We start from the raw sequence: 20,538 nt of genomic DNA, 5'->3' as shown, positions 1-20,538 counted from the left end.
AAGATAATCATAGGTCAAAAACTGTTCAATGTACAGTTTGAAATTATGATTACCTGTTTGTTACTTCGGTCATTCGGACTGCCTAACATGATTGGTGCTCATTTTCTAAAGGCGGGGCCAACCTAAAGTTAGGTACTCTACTCTGAAATCTGTGAAAGGGAATCTAGTATCATGTAGACAAAACGTCCAATGTAACACTTATTGATTAAATCATTGATAAAAATCGTCCAATGTAACGTGTCCGATGTACAACTTGACTAGTCAAAACGTCCTACGTGGTTTTTTCTATATTGTAGCATGTAAAATTGTGATTTTACCGTTTCTAATGAATTTTCAACGTTATAACGTTACGACTACATTAAAAATGGTATTGCAAAATGTATTGTTTCTAAACAGTTAAAATAATAATCTGTCGAATTTCAACTTCGATTTTCTCAAAATGGTGGATATGTTACATTGGTCTATCTGAAAAGTGACGCGAGAAATATGTCATAAGAGTTGAATGTTTGTACATATGTAGATTAATAACTTTCTTTACCATTTCGTCATGAATATCCCACAGGCCTCCGGTTGGTTTTGGTGGGGGGACAGATGTGTGTAATCATCGTATACTCTTTCGGTACTATAGATCAGCTCAGACACAATTTTAACTGCCCGAGCGTGAGCTGAAGACTGCAGGTACAAATCAATATTAAATTGCAAATGCAAATGCATGGATTTTTTTTGTTGGATCGAAATGAAAATCGAATGAAAAGGATCGATCCAGTCGATTTTTGTCGTGTTTGAGATCGATTCAATCAGCACTATCTACAATCGCTTCTCGGCCTAAAGGCTATGATTGAAGATAGCCTCTTATAGAATCGTTTCCTCCATTAAATCTAAATCATTCTTAAGTATCACGTGTTTCTCTGCAGATCAAAAGTTAAATAAATGTCATTTCAAGATCCAAAGAGAAAAGCCACCAGGAAAGCTAAGTGGATGTATTTAGTCTCATGAATTTTCCGCAACAAATATAACATCTCAACTTGTTATAGAAATTCAGAAGTCATCATCACCTCCATTTCAACTAGATGAAGGCAGCGGTCGCCTTCGTCCTCTGGCCTTCTGCTTCTCTGCCCACTCACCACCAGTAGGACATAAGAAAAACGCTACCTTGTTGAGTAAGTGTGTGACCGATTACAGAGCAATAAGCGAAAACAAACAAATTAATGTCGCTCTTCTTGCCTCTGCCTTCTGAACTTGCCTCTGCCTTCTGAGCAATTCTCAATTCAACACGGGAGGAGGGGTCTACTGAGCTACTGCTACTCGGTACAAATACAGTCACATTCAGATTGTACGTACGAACGTGACCGTGTGTCATCCATAAGCCCGGGAAGGGGGAAAACGGAAAAACCAACAACCCACCGAAGCGTATTGTTGTATGTTTAGTTTGAAAGTGTCCCCCGCTCGATGAAGTCACGTTTCCTTGTCGTCGTCGTTAGAACGCGTACCGTCGCCTATACACCTCCATGCACCGAACAGTAGTGACAACATTACAGCGAAATGGATAAAGCTACGGAGTTAATCCAACCGGAAGAACGGTTGAAACTGTCGCGTATTCCGAGTTCTTCGTTTTCCATAGAAAATCTCATCGCGACGGAACATCGACAAATCGGAAGTCATTCGCCGCCGGTATCGGATCGATCGCGACCAGTGCCGGGGGACGGCAGTCCCTACCTGGTCAACGGCTACAACGCAGCTATGCTTTCGTTTACGAACTTTCCCCTGTACAATCCTTGGGTGGGTTACCTATCGCAAACGGCAAATGAAAAACTATCGCAACTGTTTTCCAGCGCCACAAGTGGTAGCGGAGGTGATAAACGTGGCCATAAATCAGTACCAAGCGAACCCGGTGAAGCTGGGCCCGGTCCTGCCAATAGCAGTGACGATGCCGGCAGCGGTGGTGGTCAAAGTGGTGATAAATCTTCGATCGAAGTGAACGCCTTGAAGACGTTTCCGGGAGTGGCGGCATACGGTGCCGCGCCGGGTCTCGAAGTGGCAGCGCAATATTTTGCAAACACTCGGAGATCCCTCTATCCGACGGATTTCGGTGAAAGTGGTGATAAGATAAATCACAGTGGCTATGGTGGTGGTGGTGTGAGCAGTGCTATCGGTGGAAGAATATTCTTGAGGAATTTCAATGGTGAACTGGCGTCGGCGGCCAGCCGGAGTAGTTTGGACATACAGGACTCGGATTCGAGGCAGTCGTACCTGAACATTGATCGAGACGATGACGAGCAGCCGGCGGGTGACGCTGGAGGGGATAGCAACGACGACGGGTCCTACAGCGACGATATCAGTTTGTCACTATCGCCGACCGGGTGCGGTAAAAGTACCGGTAAGGATCAAAAAGGGATGTGGTATGGAATGAGTAGGCAATTTGTGATTGATCCGACGTCGTCGTCGCCGTGGTGATTGAGTGATAAGCGGATTATGGTGTGGTATGGGGTCGTATTTGTCTATCATCGTTTAATCACTACCCAAGTAACACATATATTCATGAAATTATGTTGAGTAAACTTCTTTACTACCAAAGACAGTCATATAAAGGTTATATAAAGTGACATAGAACTTGTTTGTAACATGGGTATCCTACTGTTGGTTAGTGGGGTGGTTTAAATTACAGTACTCGTTTGATTTTGGCAACAAAACCTCGAAACCGTTCTTTTTTGGCACCGTGCCAATGTATTTTTGTTCTTTGTGATTGTGATTACAATGTTTAGTAAAAGATTAATTATTAATAAAATCTATGGCTTAAAGATGAATCACGGTGGTCCAAAATCAACGAAATCATAAATAAAATTTTAAAATAAAATCGTTCGTTTTTGGCACGGGACTCGACTTTGACATCACTACATTTATGCTTGTTACCAAAATCGAACGGGTACTGTATCTATTTTGCTTTAGTAGATCCAGGAGACTCCCAAATCAGCTTAATTGTTGTTGTTGATTCACGGGACCTACCAATTTTGTAAGGCAAATATTACATTACAAAATATTATACAGTTAGTCAGTAGTGACACTTCGAAATTTCGGCTCATTTTGACGTAAACAAATTTCATCACTTCAAAGCACATGCAACTTTAATCCTGTAACTCGGGCACCTCTCAGACGTTGATATTAACATTTACATTAACATTTCAATATCATGTTCTTTGGTATCATGGTTGAAAATTTGGAATCCTGGGTAAAATGTTACAACTGTTTATTTATTCAATGTTCATGTGATTTAATAGCCGTGTTCAATGACACAGCTCGAATCAGCTCGAGGTTGCTTGCACTTATCTGAGATTTTTTAAATGAACAAATAGCTATCAACCTACTTCTAGCTAGTACCAGGGTGGCCACTCAACAGGGAGAAATTTACTGGGAATAGAAACCAACCGGGAAATAACCAGGAATTTGATTGCAATCTCAAAACATGTTTGCATATTAAGGTTGAACACGATAAAATCCGGACACATTGAAAACGCTGTCATTAAGGCATATTTTGAGTATATATTTTTTCAAAATTTCACTGAATCAAACTAAGAGTGTAGATAATCACAGTAGGCTTTGTTTGTCAGGATAAGTTCATTTGTTTACATCATGGCTTTATCAGAGCAAGCACTTCGTGATTCGATCCTGCACGCTCGAAACGAAAATCCCGGTCCTGGCAGTTTTAGATCAAATTCCTGGGCAGGAATTTTATGCCTCGGTCAAGCGGAAGAGTGCCTCGAAAGTAAAATGAAAAAGAATTCGAAATTCCCCAAAAAGTTCCTTGTCTGCAATCTGCAGTTGTGGGCTGAACATCGAAACCTTCATTACTTCTGGGACCATGAACCAGCAAATTTACCTACGCAAATTTAAAGTGCCTACGGAAGAGACTACTGCATTTTCTGGAGCAGCATGATGTGGATTGCCTATTCTGGCCGGACTTGGTAATCTGCCAAAACTTAAATTCCACCAAACAGTGGTACAGCGAAAATGGGGTCACAGTGGTTCCCAAGGCGATGAATCCGGTCAATACTCCTGAACTAAGGTAAATTCTAGATAAACATTTCAAAAGGTCCTATCTGCATTGATCGATTCTCTTCATCGACTTTCTCTTTCGTCAATAACTCAGCTGCAAAACCTTTCCCTGTTGTATTTTACGTTTTGGACGCTAGATAAAAACCTCCTTTATCAAAGTATGGGGTAGAATTAGCACGAAATCTGTTTGCATAGCAGTGGTTATGAAAAGAGAAAGTCGATGAAGAGAATCGATCAAATCATATAGGAACATTTGTAATGTTCATCGAGAATTGAGGAATACTGGTCAATTGAAAAGCACACCTTTTCCATTTTTACCAATTCAAACAAGAATTTAGCATAACCAATTGTAAATGGCTAATCTAACATATAGATGGCATTGCACTTACATATTATTTTGCTTTGTGGATTAATCGGGGATCTTCTTTAGCATGGGCATTTTACCCTCATCAACCCTATTAATTGACTATTAAATATTGTGTCCGCCTCCGACTCCGACTCCACAGCCCTGGTTAATACTCCGAACACGATGCCTTCAAAAAACGAGTTACGGCAAGTTTGCAATGACATATCTTAGCCATTTCTTGACGAATTGCAAAAATGGGTTGTACCACTAGAATTCTTAGTAGATTATTTACACTGACAAAATTTTAAAGATTGTTTTTATGTGTCCCACACATGAATTTTTGCAATGTGATCAACAAATGATATCTAAAAAATCATGTAGATTTTCACATGGAAATTCGTCAATAAAAATGTGTGGAATTGTATCAGTGTAGATTGTAAATAGGTTGGAAATAGCAACCGGTCAACACTCGTGTTTATTTCAGTTACCATGGGGACGTAATTTGTGATTAGTCTCGGTCCCTTTCAAATTCATAATTATTTATGAACCGCCCTCATATTTGAAATGACGTTTCACATTCATCTAGTGATGGCCGAATTTCATTCGAATAATCGATTAATCGATTAACCAACCGAGAATTAAAATATTTGTGATCGGTTATATCATGCTGATATAAGCATTAACTTCTCCAGAGGATCATCACCCATCGTTTCATCGTATTTAATATGGAAACTATATTTTGGGGTGTAGTGGCCACTATATTCCAAAATACGTATTCCATGTTAAATACGCTTTGATATTTTGATTCTGAACAATATAGAATAAACCGCAAGCATGTAGGACATGTTTTATAACGTGGTCACTTTATCGGTCAATACAGATTATCCGGAGAACCAGAATATGGCTACTACACCCCAAAATATAGTTTCCATATTAAATACGCTTCGATCTCTTGATTCTGAACAACATAGAAAAAATCGCAAGGTTCTAGCACAATTTTTATAATGTGGCCACTTTATCGGTCAATCCAGATTATCCGGTGAACCAGGATATGGCCACCATATTCCAAAATATGTATTCCAAGTTAAATACGCTTCGATCTCTTGATTCTGAACAACATAGAAAAAATCGCAAGGTTCTAGCACAATTTTTATAATGTGGCCACTTTATCGGTCAATCCAGATTATCCGGTGAACCAGGATATGGCCACCATATTCCAAATATGTATTCCAAGTTAAATACGCTTTGATCTCTTGATTCTGAACAACATAGAAAAAATCACAAGGTTCTAGCATTTTTTTTATAATGTGGCCACTTTATCGGTCGTTCCGGATCCTCCTTTAGTAGAGTTTCCCTGAGGGCGCATATGGGGTCTTTACATCATATATACTTAGTACTATCAATTTCCAGTAATATACGTTAAGTACAGTGTAAAATTATGTCAATAGATAGTGGCATTCCCTACTTTACCGAGAACTCGGGTTGATCCCGAACCTCTATCTCGGTACGCAAAAATCTCCAATGAGACCACCACCAATCGATTCAGCAGAGTTTTTCCTTTGAGAATATGTATAACATGTTGACTGAAACCGTTTGGCAGCCGAGATATTCAATTTAGTTGCGGTTTTGTCACTTTTTGCCCAGTGTGCATCGTTTCAAACATGTCTTATGTTTGTTTATGTCACTCTTATCGGTGAAAAAATGACAACACAGCGCACAAAAAATAATTTATTAGTTGTTAATCAAGTTTGTAATTAAAAAATGGAACATCTCGCATATTGGGTGTGATTGTTTTGATCAAAAAGCGCAAAGTTTCAACTCTATCGAGGGGACAGCATAACCACAAAAACACCTTGCATACGGGGGGTATTCATTAGATGAAAGGGACCGTGAAAGAGGACACTAAAATTAAATGTTTTTTCTCCTGATTGTTTCATCTTCATCAACGGTCTTCCGGAAGATCAGGAACATCCGTAAAAAAGTGGTCAATCCACAAAACTGATCCTAGAGCTCTGTGGATTTTTTTAACATTAGAAACTGTGATAAATATAAGAAATAATTTGGGGTTGTGACATAAACATGGACCTAGATGGCCAAGGGACCGTCCTCCGGAAGATCCGGAATATCCTCAAAAATGGTGATGCCACGAAATTGATCCTAGAGCTCCGTGGTTTCTTCAAAAACGCTTGGAACTGTGATGTAAGAAAGAAATGGGGTCGCGACAAAAACGTGGACTCAGATTGCCATGGGACCGTCCTCCGGAACATCAGACACATCCGTAGAAGTGGTCCATCCATGAAACTTATCCTAAAGTTCCGCGGTTTTTTTAATTCGTGGAACTGTGATATAAGAATTAATTTGAGGTCGTGACATAAACATGGACCCGGCTGACCATGGGACTATCCTCCGGAAGATTCGGAACATCCGTAAAAGTAGTCAATCTTTGAAACTGATTCTAGAGCTCGGCGGTTCTTTCTAGAACACTTGGAACTGTGATATAAGAAAGAATTTGAGGTCGCCACATAAATATTAACCTGGATGGCTATGGAACCGTCTTTCGGAAGATTAAGAACATCCTCAAAAATGGTAAAGCCACGAAACTGATCCTAGAGATCCACAGTTTTTTTCGAAAACACATGGAACTGTGATATAAGAAAGAGTTTGGGCTCGCGGCAGAGACATGAACCCGGATGGCTATGAGACCGTCCTTCGAAAGATCCGGAACATCTGCAAAAGTTGGCAATCTTTGAAACTGATCCTGATTTTTCGAAAACACTTGGAACTGTGATTTAAGAAAGAATTTGTGGTCGTGACACATCAAACCGGAAGGCCATGCAACCATCCCTCAGAAGCTCCGAAACATCCGTCGAAGTGGTCAGTCTTTTAAACTGATCCTAGAGCTCCACTATTTATTTTTTTTTAAACATAAGAATGAATTTGGGGTTGTGTCCTAAAAATGTACCATGGGACAATCCTTGGGAAAATCTTGAACATCCGTAAAATTGGTCGATCCTTGAAACTGATCCTAGAATTTATTGACCACTTTTACGGATCTTCCGGAGGCCAAAGATTCATTTTTATATCACAGTTGTTGTAATGCAATTCTTCTTTACCCAACTATTGGAGCAACACAATTGCACGGAATGAACTCACAGGGGGCCTCATAGCCTAGTCAGTAAAGGCGAGGGAATCTTTCGGGTTGAAAATTTTCTCGACTTCCCTGGGCATAGAGTATCATTGTGCTTTGCCACACAATATACAAATTCATGCATTAGTATTGGCATCGAAAGCTCTCAATTAATAACTGTGGAAGTGCATTTAGAACACTAAGTTGAGAGCATGCAATACGTTAATATGCACTAAGCAATAAGCTTGAAATGCGAATAAGAAGAAGAAGAAAAATACGGAATAAACTCACGAATAAATTTGACGTTTGAGTGGTACCGTGTTTACTAAAAATGAACACATCACGTAATGCTCTCGGAACTTTAGAAAAGGGCCTATCAACTTTTACAAACAATTTGTTAGGCCCTTTTCACGCGAACCGAAGAACGCTCACGCAAAACAAGAGTACTATCATAGAGGTAACTCTAAGACCAGAAGGTCCCGAAGAAACAAGCTCAACTTTTTGGCTCAGCTCTGGTACTATTTTCAGTCCCAAGCTAATCGATTCACCCCTCGAAACATAGGAAAATCCACTAAACCCTCATTTTATCTGTCAAACTTTCATAGCGAATCAAAACAAACATAGTGTAGTACTGGAATTTATACTAGAAGGGGGTGCGTTACTCGATTTGCTTGGGACCAATAGACTAGTCAAGTAGTGAGCCAATTTAAAATCGTTAGTTTCGTATTGATTGTTGGTACTATCGGGAAGGGCAGAATTTTATTTATGTGTTCATTTTTAGTAAGCATGGCACCGCTCAAATAGAACTTGAATAGTGCACCGCTGTCCATTTTCCCCTGATCACTGGTGAGGCCTTTCACGAAGCGGATCATCTCCGGTAGAGTTGGTTGGGCAGCATTATTCGGGAATATGAAAGCAATGGTATTCGTGACGGCTATTACACTCGACATTTCACCGTACTGTATAGCTATCAAAAGCAACCGAAAAAAACAACGCAGCGATCTAACAAAACGTATATCGGCAATGATATCTAATCTTCAACTGGGATCTTAAATGTCTGTGTATGGAATCTAAAACTAGAATATTTCTACTGAAATTTATCTGAGGATACGTTTGCACGTTTCTCTACCATTTCAACATGTTTTCAATATAACTTTTAGTTTCAGGATTAACCTCAATGGTCTTATGATTCTGTCCCTAGAATGTTTAATTTTTTGAATTTTTCAAAGACCGTGGACAAGCGGCGCCGGTGGTGTAGTGGTAAGCGTGATTAACTATCACGCCTTCTTTCGGAAGGGAAGTAAAGCCGTTGGTTCCCTGTTCATGAGTTGATGAGTCGATAGGTAGGGTTCATGTGTGGGAGCTGCTTCCCTGGCGTCGGTAGCATTGGTCCTCAGCACGGAAAACAAGATCGACAGAAAACAAATCAGGCAAAAAAAGGCTGTGGATATTGTAGTTGCTACTCCATTTCTGATCAGAGCAAGTGGAAATGCACAGAGAACCACATAGATTGCGCTTGGGATTAGTTTATCCCAGCTTGCTGATATGCCGCCATGTTATTGAAACCAACATCTGAAACGTCACAATTCAAGTGTGAACTGCAAAAATGGCGTGACTTGATTGTCTTATTTTAATCAAATGAAATTATTTTCCCTTTTATGCCATGTAAATGGTTGACTTCGTGCTATGTTTCACAAAATGTAAGCAAAAATATTAAGAATATCGGAAATATCAGTCACGCTTTTTTTTGAAATTCTGGCTTGAATCTTCTATTTGTTTACAAAATATGAGCTGTCAGTGGGCCCACAATTCGCGGGCCCGCAGCGATGTTAGCTCTTGTCAAGGCAAGGCAAACAAGATAGGGTTGCCACCTAGCTGGTTTATCCATCTTCAATCCATCGGTCTTTTAGGAAGGAGAAGGATGATTAGTATGACAACCGTTGCTATAGAGACCGTGTTTTAACCTCTGCGTCTCTGCGATTGTCATTGGAAGGAAAGTTGTGTTAGTGTGGGTCAGGTTATTTTTGGTTTGGATTTACTTTGGTAAATGATGCGATCAGTAGAGCAGATTTGTTTATTGAAATCTAATGGGGATAGATAATTAGGCATAGTGAGCCGGGCCTGGGATTGAACTCCCGACCTTCTGCTCAGTAAGCAGATATGATATCCACTAACCTACCGAGCCTTGTCTATGTGTGGTAATACCTAGAATGCTTCTACATAAAAGCGAAGACTATACATCAAGAAGACTGGCAATTCTACCAAAAATCAGGAGACAGTAACGGCAACGCCTCTTCTGAGCAAAAGCGGAACCTGTATATGATAGTGTGTGCAGCAGTTGCCGAATGAGGGCAATGATGCCATTCACAATCAAGGTGGGACCTTCCTCGATCATTAATTTGCTATCTCAGAATTATCTTCCACTTTTCCTAAACCCTTTAGTAATGCATTTATGGGCATTCGTATGGTGCATTAATAAAATGCATGCGCATCCCGCGCAGCTTTGACACCTGGCTACAGCGGGGGAATTAAGTTGTGACGCTCGGCAACCTGGCACAGTACTCGCTGATCATTTGAATTTCATTGTTGTTTTCATTCTCTGGAAGGAGGTTTGGTCGATTCCAAGAATTGTTAAACCATACAGGGGATCACTATCCGGTGGTTTCATGTTCTGACAACATCTAAAATGGAAATAGGGGAATTTACGTATTCTCGGCAACCTAAGCAACGACCTTCTTTCTATAGCCTTTTTCTCTATGGAACGCACACATATGCAGTATTGGTTTGTTTACAATCTTTTGCTGCCAGCTGCTCTAACAATTTCAGTCGAAAGAATTGTCAAAAACTGTTTTGAAACGCTTTTACAAAGCTCCAATCTTCTCTAGTGAGAGCGAGTATTGTCGGCAACCAGTTTTTCTTCGGCAACCGTTCCATTTGAACTGCATGTAAATCTGCTGTTCTATTATCGGCAACTCGAAATCAGCTACAATTTGTAGTGCGTGTGTTTCATTTCAAGAAAACCCTGCTAGATTGCTTTTTCTCAGTGGTAAAAATATAGTCAAATTGAAGCTGAAAGCATAAAGAATCGTTTGCATGCATTCAGCGAAGTGTTTTCGTAAGAAAATCCAGTGAAAATAGTGTTTCAATTTGGGTTGCCGAAAATAGTCTGTCATGCCGAAGCCGTCATTTCCCCTATATTCTTTATCAATACGTACCGTTTGGGATTGTAGTCCTTTTACCTTTAATTTTAATTTTCTCCAACATTAGATCCTGCTACACCTTCCGTTGAATCGTGATGTGGGTATAGGATCTTTATTCGTTTACTGTTAACGAAATCTAATATTTTATTTATTTTTATCTTGAAATTGTCATAAATTTTCAGAGATTTAAAAAAAAGCTCTAGACCCAATATTCTGGTTGTTTTACATTGAGATCTTGAAAGTTATCCAAGCCTACACTGCGACCAAAAGTTACGTAAAATTCACCTGAATAGGCACGTACATATTTTCCATCATACTTTTCAGGTGAATATTTCGTGTTTTGGGGGAAAGATTACATTTGAGTGATTCACCTAGAAATCAATTGATTTTCACAAAAAAATTATCGGTGTTTCCGATAATCTTCAAATTGACATCACTTAGATGTTACTGGATTTTGTAGTAATAATAAAGTGAATTGGTGATAGACTATAGATATATATTTCGATTTATTTGAGTCATTAAATGATTGCATTCTAGAAAAAATTGAAATTTACTCATATTCTGCAATTTTATTATTAATTTATAAATGAGTGTTAATTTATAAAAATTATAAAACCTACACTTGAAAACATAAAGAAGCCTGGGAATTCCAACTCGTCCAACAGTGAAGGACAGTGTTAAGTGAATTTCGCTTAACCTTCACCAGCATGACATGTGAACTGCATCAGTGAATCCAGTGGAATTCATTACCATGTAATTTAAGTCCTATTTTGAAGAGGTTACCTGAATTTTCAGGTAAAAAAATTACCTTTCTCGTTGGTTCAATGTATAATGTCAAAAAATTATATGGGACAATTTTCAAGCTCCCAACATTTGTTCAAAGGCCAGAAATTTAAATAATCTTTGACCCTCGGTGCTTTAGTATCCGTCCAAACATCGAGAAAAAAAATCATGTCACAGATCTTTGAGTTCCTTTTCAAGTCCATTAAATTGCATTGTATTTTTTTTCCATACTTATGTTCTGGTAATACAAAAATTCAAATATTTGTATTCCTAAATCTCTATTTTTTAAGTCCTAGATTTTTTTAAGTTAAGATTTTCCTCATGCTAGAATAATGAGATTTTTTTCTCAAACTGCGATCTAGAAAAGTTGTCCCAGAGTTATGATTCCTCAATTACAGAAAATTTTATTCTTGGGAGGAATAGAGCAAAGTAAAAAGACAACCAGTTCGTTATAACGACTACAAACTAACTTAGCTCTATGTACATTTAATTCTAGACTGCAGTTCTACATGTTGCTAAATGCATCGCTTCATATATATCCTACACGCAAACCAAAAATCTATTACAATGAATGTTAGTTCCGTTTCCTATCATCCTCTGTTCATGAACATCGCAGCGAATGTTAGAAGTTGACCTTACAGGCGATGTAATGGTTTTTTGTCTTTTTCATTTCGTGTTCTATCTACGCTTTCGACTATACCAGTAAGCTTGTCGAACGACGCACATTGTAGAACAATGTAGAATGGCACACACACTTGCCTAGAATCTCTCCAGCAGAAAAAGCATACGAAGTCAAGTATGCGAGAAAATGAGCGCTTCATGTTTGCTTTTAGGCTATCCATATTCAGGAGCATGGAGAGAGCAGTGGAGAAAGGACAGGTCTGATAATCGAAGCTTTCTTGGTTCGAGTCCAGTCGGCAATCGGATTCCTATTTTTTTCGACATAACTAATTTACCTCACTAATACACTCTACATTTTTCGGTCTCCAATTTTCTTGCATTGGACCGAAGGTAGGTATATCGCATCCTCGGTTCATGCGGTCTCCACTTACATCCTCTGATGATGAATCCCACATCCCTCGGTTGGGTGTATATCTTCAAAAATTGCTGTCTTAAATCGGTAATTTGAACATTTTTCTGTATGCCTCTATTTCGCGATCTAATAACAAATTCGTGATCAGCAGAGTGAGGAAATGGAGGTTAGAATTGGAACGTGATCTTACTTATTCAATTCATACTTATGATTCGAAAACAAATTTATATGATCCTTAAATCATTTGTTTTATTTTTAAAAAGCATGAAAAATACCGGAATAACGGATGATTGGAACCATATCTTTCCGATCAATAAATGTCACTTTTGGTCACTTTTTTTTTGTTTAAAAGTTACTATTTGATCACTATTTTCGTAATTTTAGTCAATAAAGTCACTACTATTGCATCATATACCCACTACCAGCCCTGGGTATGTCATTTAGAATTTAGGAAAGTGGTATCCCAATAATTTTTTTGATTATACGTCAGAAATCCATAGAAATTTTCCTCATAATTTCCTTCAAATGCTTCTCAAAATGCTTTTGAGAGGGAGCTCTTGGAATTTTCTTGCAACTCTCCTTAGAAACTTTCTTCAGAATCTCCTGGAACACTACTCTGAGTTTCTTTCGAAATATGATCAAAATGTTCAGCCAAATCCCCCCAAATTTTTTGATATTTATTAAAAATTGCTATACATTCTTTTAGGAATACTCTTGAAACTATCTTCCAACTAGCTTAAAATACTGCAATTATCTGTTTTAGCTCAGAATTAAAATAGGATTCTCTTGGAATTTCAAATTTCATTGCAGCTCTCCTCAGAATTTTTCGTTGATTCAAGATTGATCAACATTTAAGAGATTTGCAGCTGTAGGTGTTTGTAATAGTCATATCATCGTTAAATTTGCCTCAAGGTTAATTCATTTTAATATCCCTTTCGGATCCGCTTGGAATGCTTCTTGAAATTCATTCCCGTTTGCTTTTAAGTACCCTTGAAATTCATAATCCCCATAATAGTATCTTCAGAACTACCTTGCAATTTTTTTGAAATACTTCTCAAAATTATCGAAAATTTCTGTTCAAATTTCTTTGAAATTCTCCCCAGAATTTGTTTTTAATCATGCCTAGAATCTCCTCAAGCGTGAATACCTATCACCCCAGCAGGCCTGGATTCAATTCCAGTCGCTATTCTTATGGAAAATACTTTGCAGAATAAAGTTTTTAAGCCAAACTTCAATTAAAATAGTTATTAACACTCCGAAGGCGATGTCTCCGTTTTAAGTTATGTTTTTAAGGAGTGTTTATGGGTTTTGCAGGGGCCCCCCTTAGCTCAGCCGGTAAAGGTGCAGCTACAAAGCAAGACCATGCTGGAGGGGGGTTCGATTCCCGGTTCGGTCTAGGAATTTTTCGGGTTGGAAAATTTTTCGACTTCCCTGGGCATAGAAGTTTGATTGGACTTGCCACACAATTATACTAATGCAAAAATGGTACAGGCATCCAAAGCTCTCAATTAATAACTCTGGAAGTGCATCTAGAACACTAAGTTGAGAGCACGCAATAAGCTAATATGCGATAAGCAATAAGCTTGAAATGCGAATAAGAAGAAGAAGTTATGGGTTTTGCAAGTGGCCTAAGATCCATACATTAGATTAATGGGTACAAATGTTCATAATTAGCCAAAATACAGTCACGGTTCCTATATATGGATCCTGGAGACAACGGAACGGTCCTCCGGAAGATTCAGAACTTCCGTAAAATTGGTCAATCCATGAAACTGATCCTAGAGCTCCGCGTTTTTTTTTCGAAAACACGTGGAACTGTAATATTAGAAAGAATTTTGGGTTGTGATATAAAAATGGACCTGGATGGCCATGGGATCATGCTCCGGGAGATCCGGAACATCCGTAAAAGTGATTCATCCATGAAACTGTTTCTAGAGCTTCGCAGTTCTTTCGAAAACACGTGGAACTGTAATATAAGAAAGAATTTGGCGTCGTGACATAAATATGGACCCGGTTGGCTATGGAACCGTCCTTCGGAAAATTTGGAGCATCGGTAAAATTGGTTCATCAATGAAACTGCTCAGCAGTTTTTTTTAATCTCTTGGAACTGTGATATAAGAAAACATTAGGTCGTGACGTAAACATGGACCTGGATAGGCATAAGACAGTCCTCTGGAAGATCTGGAACATCCTTAAAAGTGGTAGATTCATGAAACTGATCCTAGAGCTCCGCAGTTTATTTAAAAAATATTAGAAACTGATGATGATTTTAGTGCTCTATTCTACGCGCCAGAAAAACCAATGTTGCCTGCTGAACAGTTGATTGAGCATAATCATAAGACATTAGTGGCTTGAATCATTAATAACTTTTTATGCGTACATTATGCCGAAAAGTGATTTTGAACAAAGTTGTAGCTGAAAAAAATTGCTATGAGCTCAATTATCATTGTTTAAAGCAAAGCGATATGGTGAATTGTTAGATGGATATGAACATTTGGTTTTCCCACAGTAATTTCCTTATAAACTTCAAATGGTTTGTCCCATATCAGTTTCTTACCAAATAAGTTCAAATTTTGGGAGTCTAATCAGGACCCGATTTGGAACCGTGTGAGCACTGTGGAGTGAAAATTTCAAAATTTGCATCAGTCTAATGGTCAACCAATTTAAAATCCATAACTAGCCTATTCATGAGAAACCATGAAGATAGAGCCGTCGATATAGTTTTGGTGCAAAGTGTAATATTTTCTTACCACAGGTTCCCCAAGGGCAAATCGGTGGCCCTGGTGTGGCCAATATGGTAAATGGTTCATTTCAAGACTACAAGTAGCTTATTCATGAAAAACCATGAAGATAGAACCAGCTCTGGTGCTATCTTCGGTCCCAAGCTAGTCGAATCACCCCTCGAAACATAGGAAAATCCACTAACCCCTCATTTTATCTGTCAAACTTTCATAGCGAATCAAAACAAACATGTGTGTACTACTAGAATTTCGACTAGAATGGGCTACGTTAATCGATTTGCTTGGGACCAATAGGCTAGTCAAGTAGTGAGCCAATTTAAAATCGTTAGTTTCGTATCGATTGTTGGTAGAGCCGTCGATAGGCGTAAATATTGAGTATGTTTAGAGTAAGTTGATTTTCCGCAGTTAGCTCACGAGATGTCGTTACTTGTGACTGTGGTCCAAAAAAATGGTTTTCAATAAAAGCAATAATTTATCTGTTTTATATTGGGCAGTATTTTAAGGATCTTAACCCTCCCGCACATCCATAGACACCATGCAACACCCCTCCCTCTCCTCACATGGTTTGTGGACAGTCCTTCGAAGTTTCATTCTGAACACGATTATTTTAAATTATTCATTGCATTCGCTCAACCGAACATCAGAATCCCCTCACTTTTTCACTCTCAAATTTTAGTCAAAAAAAAAACACTGTTAAAACGATAATGATGTGACTAAATCAGGAGTATCATAAACGCTTCCAATGCTTCCCTAGTTCAAACCGATGACTGATGGTGCCTCGTAGGAAGGCAAAACCTCACGCTACACAGCTACGACCGTTACCGCCCTCCGTTTCCTGTGTCTGCCTAAATGCGGAGAGATTTGCGCTGCTGGAAAATGCTAAAAATGCTAAACTCCGTCCGGATTCCCTAGTGATTTGCGGTGGCTTTTCGAACCGACAACATATCAACGGCCGACGACGGCACAGAGCACAGTCAATTGAATTAACAACAACAAGGGGAAAAATGATGACGATCAACTAAGGACGGTTCGGTTCGTTGGTGGTGGGCTATAAACAGATTTAGAAGATAAACATCAAGTGGGGAGTAAAGTGACAATAATAGACGGAAATTATGCGTTTTTCCTCTTGCAAATTAATTTGACGTGCCCACGGATGACGGGATGTTTATGAAGATTAATCGCACTTGACACGCTTCTGATTGCGCGTTGCAATCGGAATTGGACCGTTAGTAAGCTTGGGGTTTGGGTGGACTGTGGATTGTTTCAATTGGGTCTAATGTTGGACTCAGTTTTGGAAATGGTCAGATTTTGGCTGATTGTTGGAGCTCTTCGAACAATTTCACCTGGGGCCTCATTGGGTCGTTTCGCCTTGGTCTCAACATTGTCATCCCTACACTGAAAGGAAACATTTCCACTCTTACAGAACTGGACGAAACCGATTCCGAGCCATGTTCCGACGATGATGGAACCTCCCCGCACAGTGCGTCCCACTCGAAAACGGCCAACGGTGCCGGCAGTGGTACGGGAGAAAAAGAAAACTGCTCCAAATCCCGCCGGAGACGGACTGCCTTCACCTCGGAACAGCTGCTAGAGCTGGAACGGGAATTCCATGCCAAAAAATATCTCAGCCTAACGGAGCGCAGTCAGATTGCCACCACGTTGAAGCTGAGCGAAGTACAGGTACGGTTACTCCGTTCATTATTTGTGCGTTGAACTAATTTCTCCCTACTCTTTGGACAGGTCAAAATTTGGTTCCAGAACCGGCGGGCCAAATGGAAACGGGTGAAAGCTGGTCTAAATTCACACGGGCTGGCCGGGCGGGGTGCCAGCGGGGCTGCTACCAACAGTACCAAAATTGTAGTTCCTATTCCGGTGCACGTGAACCGGTTTGCGATCCGATCTCAGCACCAGCAGATGGAGAAGATGAACCTAGTCGGCCCGAAGGCAGAGCTCCGCAAGGACCTGGGCATGGAGGCGAGCAGCTTCGAGCGGTTCGGTTTAAGTAAGTTGGCGTCCAAATCGGCGGCGGGTGGGTTTTAAAGTTGGGAGAGTGTGCTGCGGGAGACGGAGTGAACGCGACCAATTTGCGTGATTGTGATTGTTTTTAGGCTAGAGTAAATTTTAGAACTTGAATGAGATTGAGAGCAATTTACTCATTGGCTGGCAGTGCGGGTTGAAGCAAGAGAGGGCCAATTAGTCATCGAGTGTGGGGATTTATTTTTCAAATCGTTGCACCCGGGCCAAATGCAGTCACGGATGGAACGGACTGCGGGAGATGTACATTAATTTGGGCAATCTGTTGTAAATGTGTTTGGAATCGCTCGACGATGATTATACAAATTGTGTGTACATGTACAACAGCCACGAATTGAGTGCTACTTAATGTAATGATTTTAATTTTACGGGACGAGTACGAACATTGCGCGCAGTCAGAGCTAATAAAGTACATCCGATTCTAATTGCAGTGATTGTTCATCGTTTGTGCAGTTTAGAGAAAGCCTTGTGATTTAAATTTAACATTATACTAGTTGAACGATTACAAATGGCACACACATAAACAACTGTAACTAATTAACTATTATACCATATAGCTTTAAATTTTCAGATAAGATCTTTTAGAGGGTACTGAACAAGTCAAACAATTTTTATGATTCAAATACGAATATTGCTTTAAGAATTTTGTACAGTGTGAAAACCTTTGCTTATTTTTACTTATTTTTTTTCCATTCCTTGTTCAATTTATTGACGGATTATGAATCTTTAAAATGTGATAGAATATACTGTTTTTTGTGTAAAAGGATAGATTTTTAATTTTTTAAATCAAAATTTGCCGAAATTTTGAAGTGTAATTTTTGACCAACTGTACAATATTTTGAAATATGATATTTAAAAAAAAAAATTTTTTTGGTTTCCATAAGTCTATACCAACAAAGACGAAAGAATCTCGTGGATTAACCGCTGATTTGAAATTTAGACTGTACAACATTTATTAGACAGCATGTTGTTCTTATGGCTATTACTCGAGATAAAACACCTCTCAGTCGAATGCTGATGAAGTGGGCGTCTTAGTGGAACACCTGCATAAAGAAAGAGAGAAAGATTAGTAATTTTCATTAAATTCCACTACCTTATTCGTTTATCCTTGTGCAGACTTCTTTAATGTCTTGAACTAATACTCGACTACCTCTCAAACCTTCATAGAAATTACATGTGTGCGTTATGGAATAAACAAACATCACTGAAAATTTCAAGCCATTTGGTATAATAGTTCAAAAAGTTATTGCTATTCATGTGTGTGTACTATTTCTTTGAATTCACCCTTTACTACATATTTTTTGTTGTATATCTTAATTTTTTTTCCAGTGGTGAATGTTTGGCAGGAATTCAGTTTTTCGTTACAACCAACGCATGTTTATTATAGATGCGTTCAAAGAAGTTCCTGGTTGTTTGAAAGCTATCCATACTGCGACAACTGTAACGTTTAACCACAGGTAAGGAACCAATGAGTGACTTGAAGTAAAATCTGTAATGAGCAAGGAATCAAAAATATCTCCAAATGACAAAATGACAAGCGATCAACGAACCGAATGATAACGATATGTCAGAAGTGGAAAGCAATAATGATATAATCTTCTTGCTTTTTTTCATGACAGGCAGCCCGTGCGACACAGCTCACTCGGGGCGGTAGAAGGAAACGAGCAAATTGTTGGCTAGCTGCTTCACGAAGTAAAGCCGAAGATGATACACGTGTGTTAATGCGATTTTTTTGTTATGTCTTTTCTCGATTCAGATCAAACTATGTCCTCATCCATGTATATTGCAACAAAGCAGGCAAGCAATATATTATTATCCTTCTACCACTCCGATCGAGCTATGTTACAGAGCGAATTTGTCATTGTGTCGTAGAAACCGTTCTGTCTGTATCGTTGGTTGCTTAATGTGTTTAGATTCGCTGGTAATGAGACATAATACATGAGGTCTGGTATATTTGGCATACAGAGGTTTGTCATAACAACATTTGGGATTGTGGACCCTTGACGCCTTGGTGGCTAAGGTGTTCCAGTAATAGCGGCGTACCTATAGTTGCGGTATGAGGCTTATGCCGGAATAATTGTGGAAAACCAAATAAATTTACTGGTCATCGGTAATTCTCCTCAATAAATAGTAGTAGATTTGCATATATGAAACTAATGATTTTCCTTAAAATGTTAACTCTTTTGAACCTATAGCTACGATAATGTTCCTATAATAGTGGAATCCATTAGAAACCAATGTGATCCACTAATATAAGCATCAAAGTTAGCAACTACCACAACTACTGGAATAGTGTTCCTATTAATGTAGGATGAGTTTTCCAAAAAATATGCAATCTTATCAGAATGTAATATTTTTCCAGCAAAAATAGAGGTGAAAAGCAATAGATTGATGTTTAAACATTGTATAAAAACGTTTACTTATTTTTTAAAACATAAATTGTCTTAGTTCCTCCACTTATGGCACATCCACCATAACTAGGACTGCTCGTTGATATTTTTGAAAATAGCCTATTTTTTGGTCAATAGTTTAGTAATTCAACGAAAAAGACGTCGTACATTGACCTTTAGTAAAGCACAAGCCTTAAATATTTTCAAAACATTCCATTCGGACATAAAGTGTTATTTTGGGTTACCCTAATCCCATGCTTTTGCAAGTCATAGTTGATTGAAAAGCGATTTTTATCCTTTTCCCAACTAGGTACTGGCTGTTTCACATCTCGACTTCATTGTGTAACGAAATAGTGTGAAATTGTTTTAAACGCTTATTAGCTGGACCAGGTATCGATGGATTTTTATTACTAATGTTTCACTTGAATCAGATTCAATGTATTTTGTTTTTGGTTCTACAATTATAATCAGCGAATCCAAACACATAAAGCAACCAACTATACAGACAAAACGGTTGCTACGACTACCATGACAAATTCGCTCTGTAACATGGTAGAAGGATAATGCTATATTGCTTGCCTGCTTTGGACGAGGACATAGCTTGATATGAATCGATAAAAGACATAACAAAAAAAATTCCCATTAACACACGTGTAACATCTTTGGCTTTACTTCGTGAGGCAGCTTGCCAACAATTTTCTCGTTTCCTTCTACCGCCCCGAGTAAGTTGTATCTCACGGGCTGCTTGTCATGAAAAAGAAGGAAGAAGATTATATCATTATTGTTTTCCACTTCTGACATAGCGTTATTATTCGGTTCATTGATCGCTTGTCA

General features: G+C 38.8%; 1 protein-coding gene across 1 annotated transcript; it reads left to right on the top strand.

Moving 5' to 3' along the window:
• Positions 1 to 1,453: 1,453 nt before the first annotated feature.
• unpg (unplugged) lies at positions 1,454 to 17,708 on the top strand. Its single transcript, XM_065226647.1, has 3 exons — positions 1,454 to 2,377; positions 16,704 to 16,960; positions 17,021 to 17,708. Exons 1-3 carry the CDS (start codon positions 1,543 to 1,545, stop codon positions 17,318 to 17,320), a joined length of 1,392 nt encoding a protein of 463 aa, XP_065082719.1. The 5' UTR covers positions 1,454 to 1,542; the 3' UTR covers positions 17,321 to 17,708.
• The last annotated feature ends 2,830 nt before the right edge of the window (positions 17,709 to 20,538 follow it).

Source organism: Ochlerotatus camptorhynchus, unplaced genomic scaffold, assembly GCF_037179485.1.
Source record: "Ochlerotatus camptorhynchus isolate MF236.1 unplaced genomic scaffold, CSIRO-AGI_Acam_v1.1 ptg000257l, whole genome shotgun sequence".
NCBI lineage: Eukaryota > Metazoa > Arthropoda > Insecta > Diptera > Culicidae > Ochlerotatus > Ochlerotatus camptorhynchus.
The sequence above is the reverse complement of the archived record's forward strand: the minus strand, read 5'-3'. Positions and strand labels throughout refer to the sequence as shown.

Coding starts and splice junctions, on each gene's coding strand:
- unpg (XM_065226647.1), top strand. CDS start 1,543: ATGGATAAAGCTACGGAGTTAATCCAACCGGAAGAACGGTTGAAACTG. Junction 2,378..16,703: donor CGGGTGCGGTAAAAGTACCG/GTAAGGATCAAA, acceptor CCACTCTTACAG/AACTGGACGAAACCGATTCC. Junction 16,961..17,020: donor TGAAGCTGAGCGAAGTACAG/GTACGGTTACTC, acceptor CTCTTTGGACAG/GTCAAAATTTGGTTCCAGAA.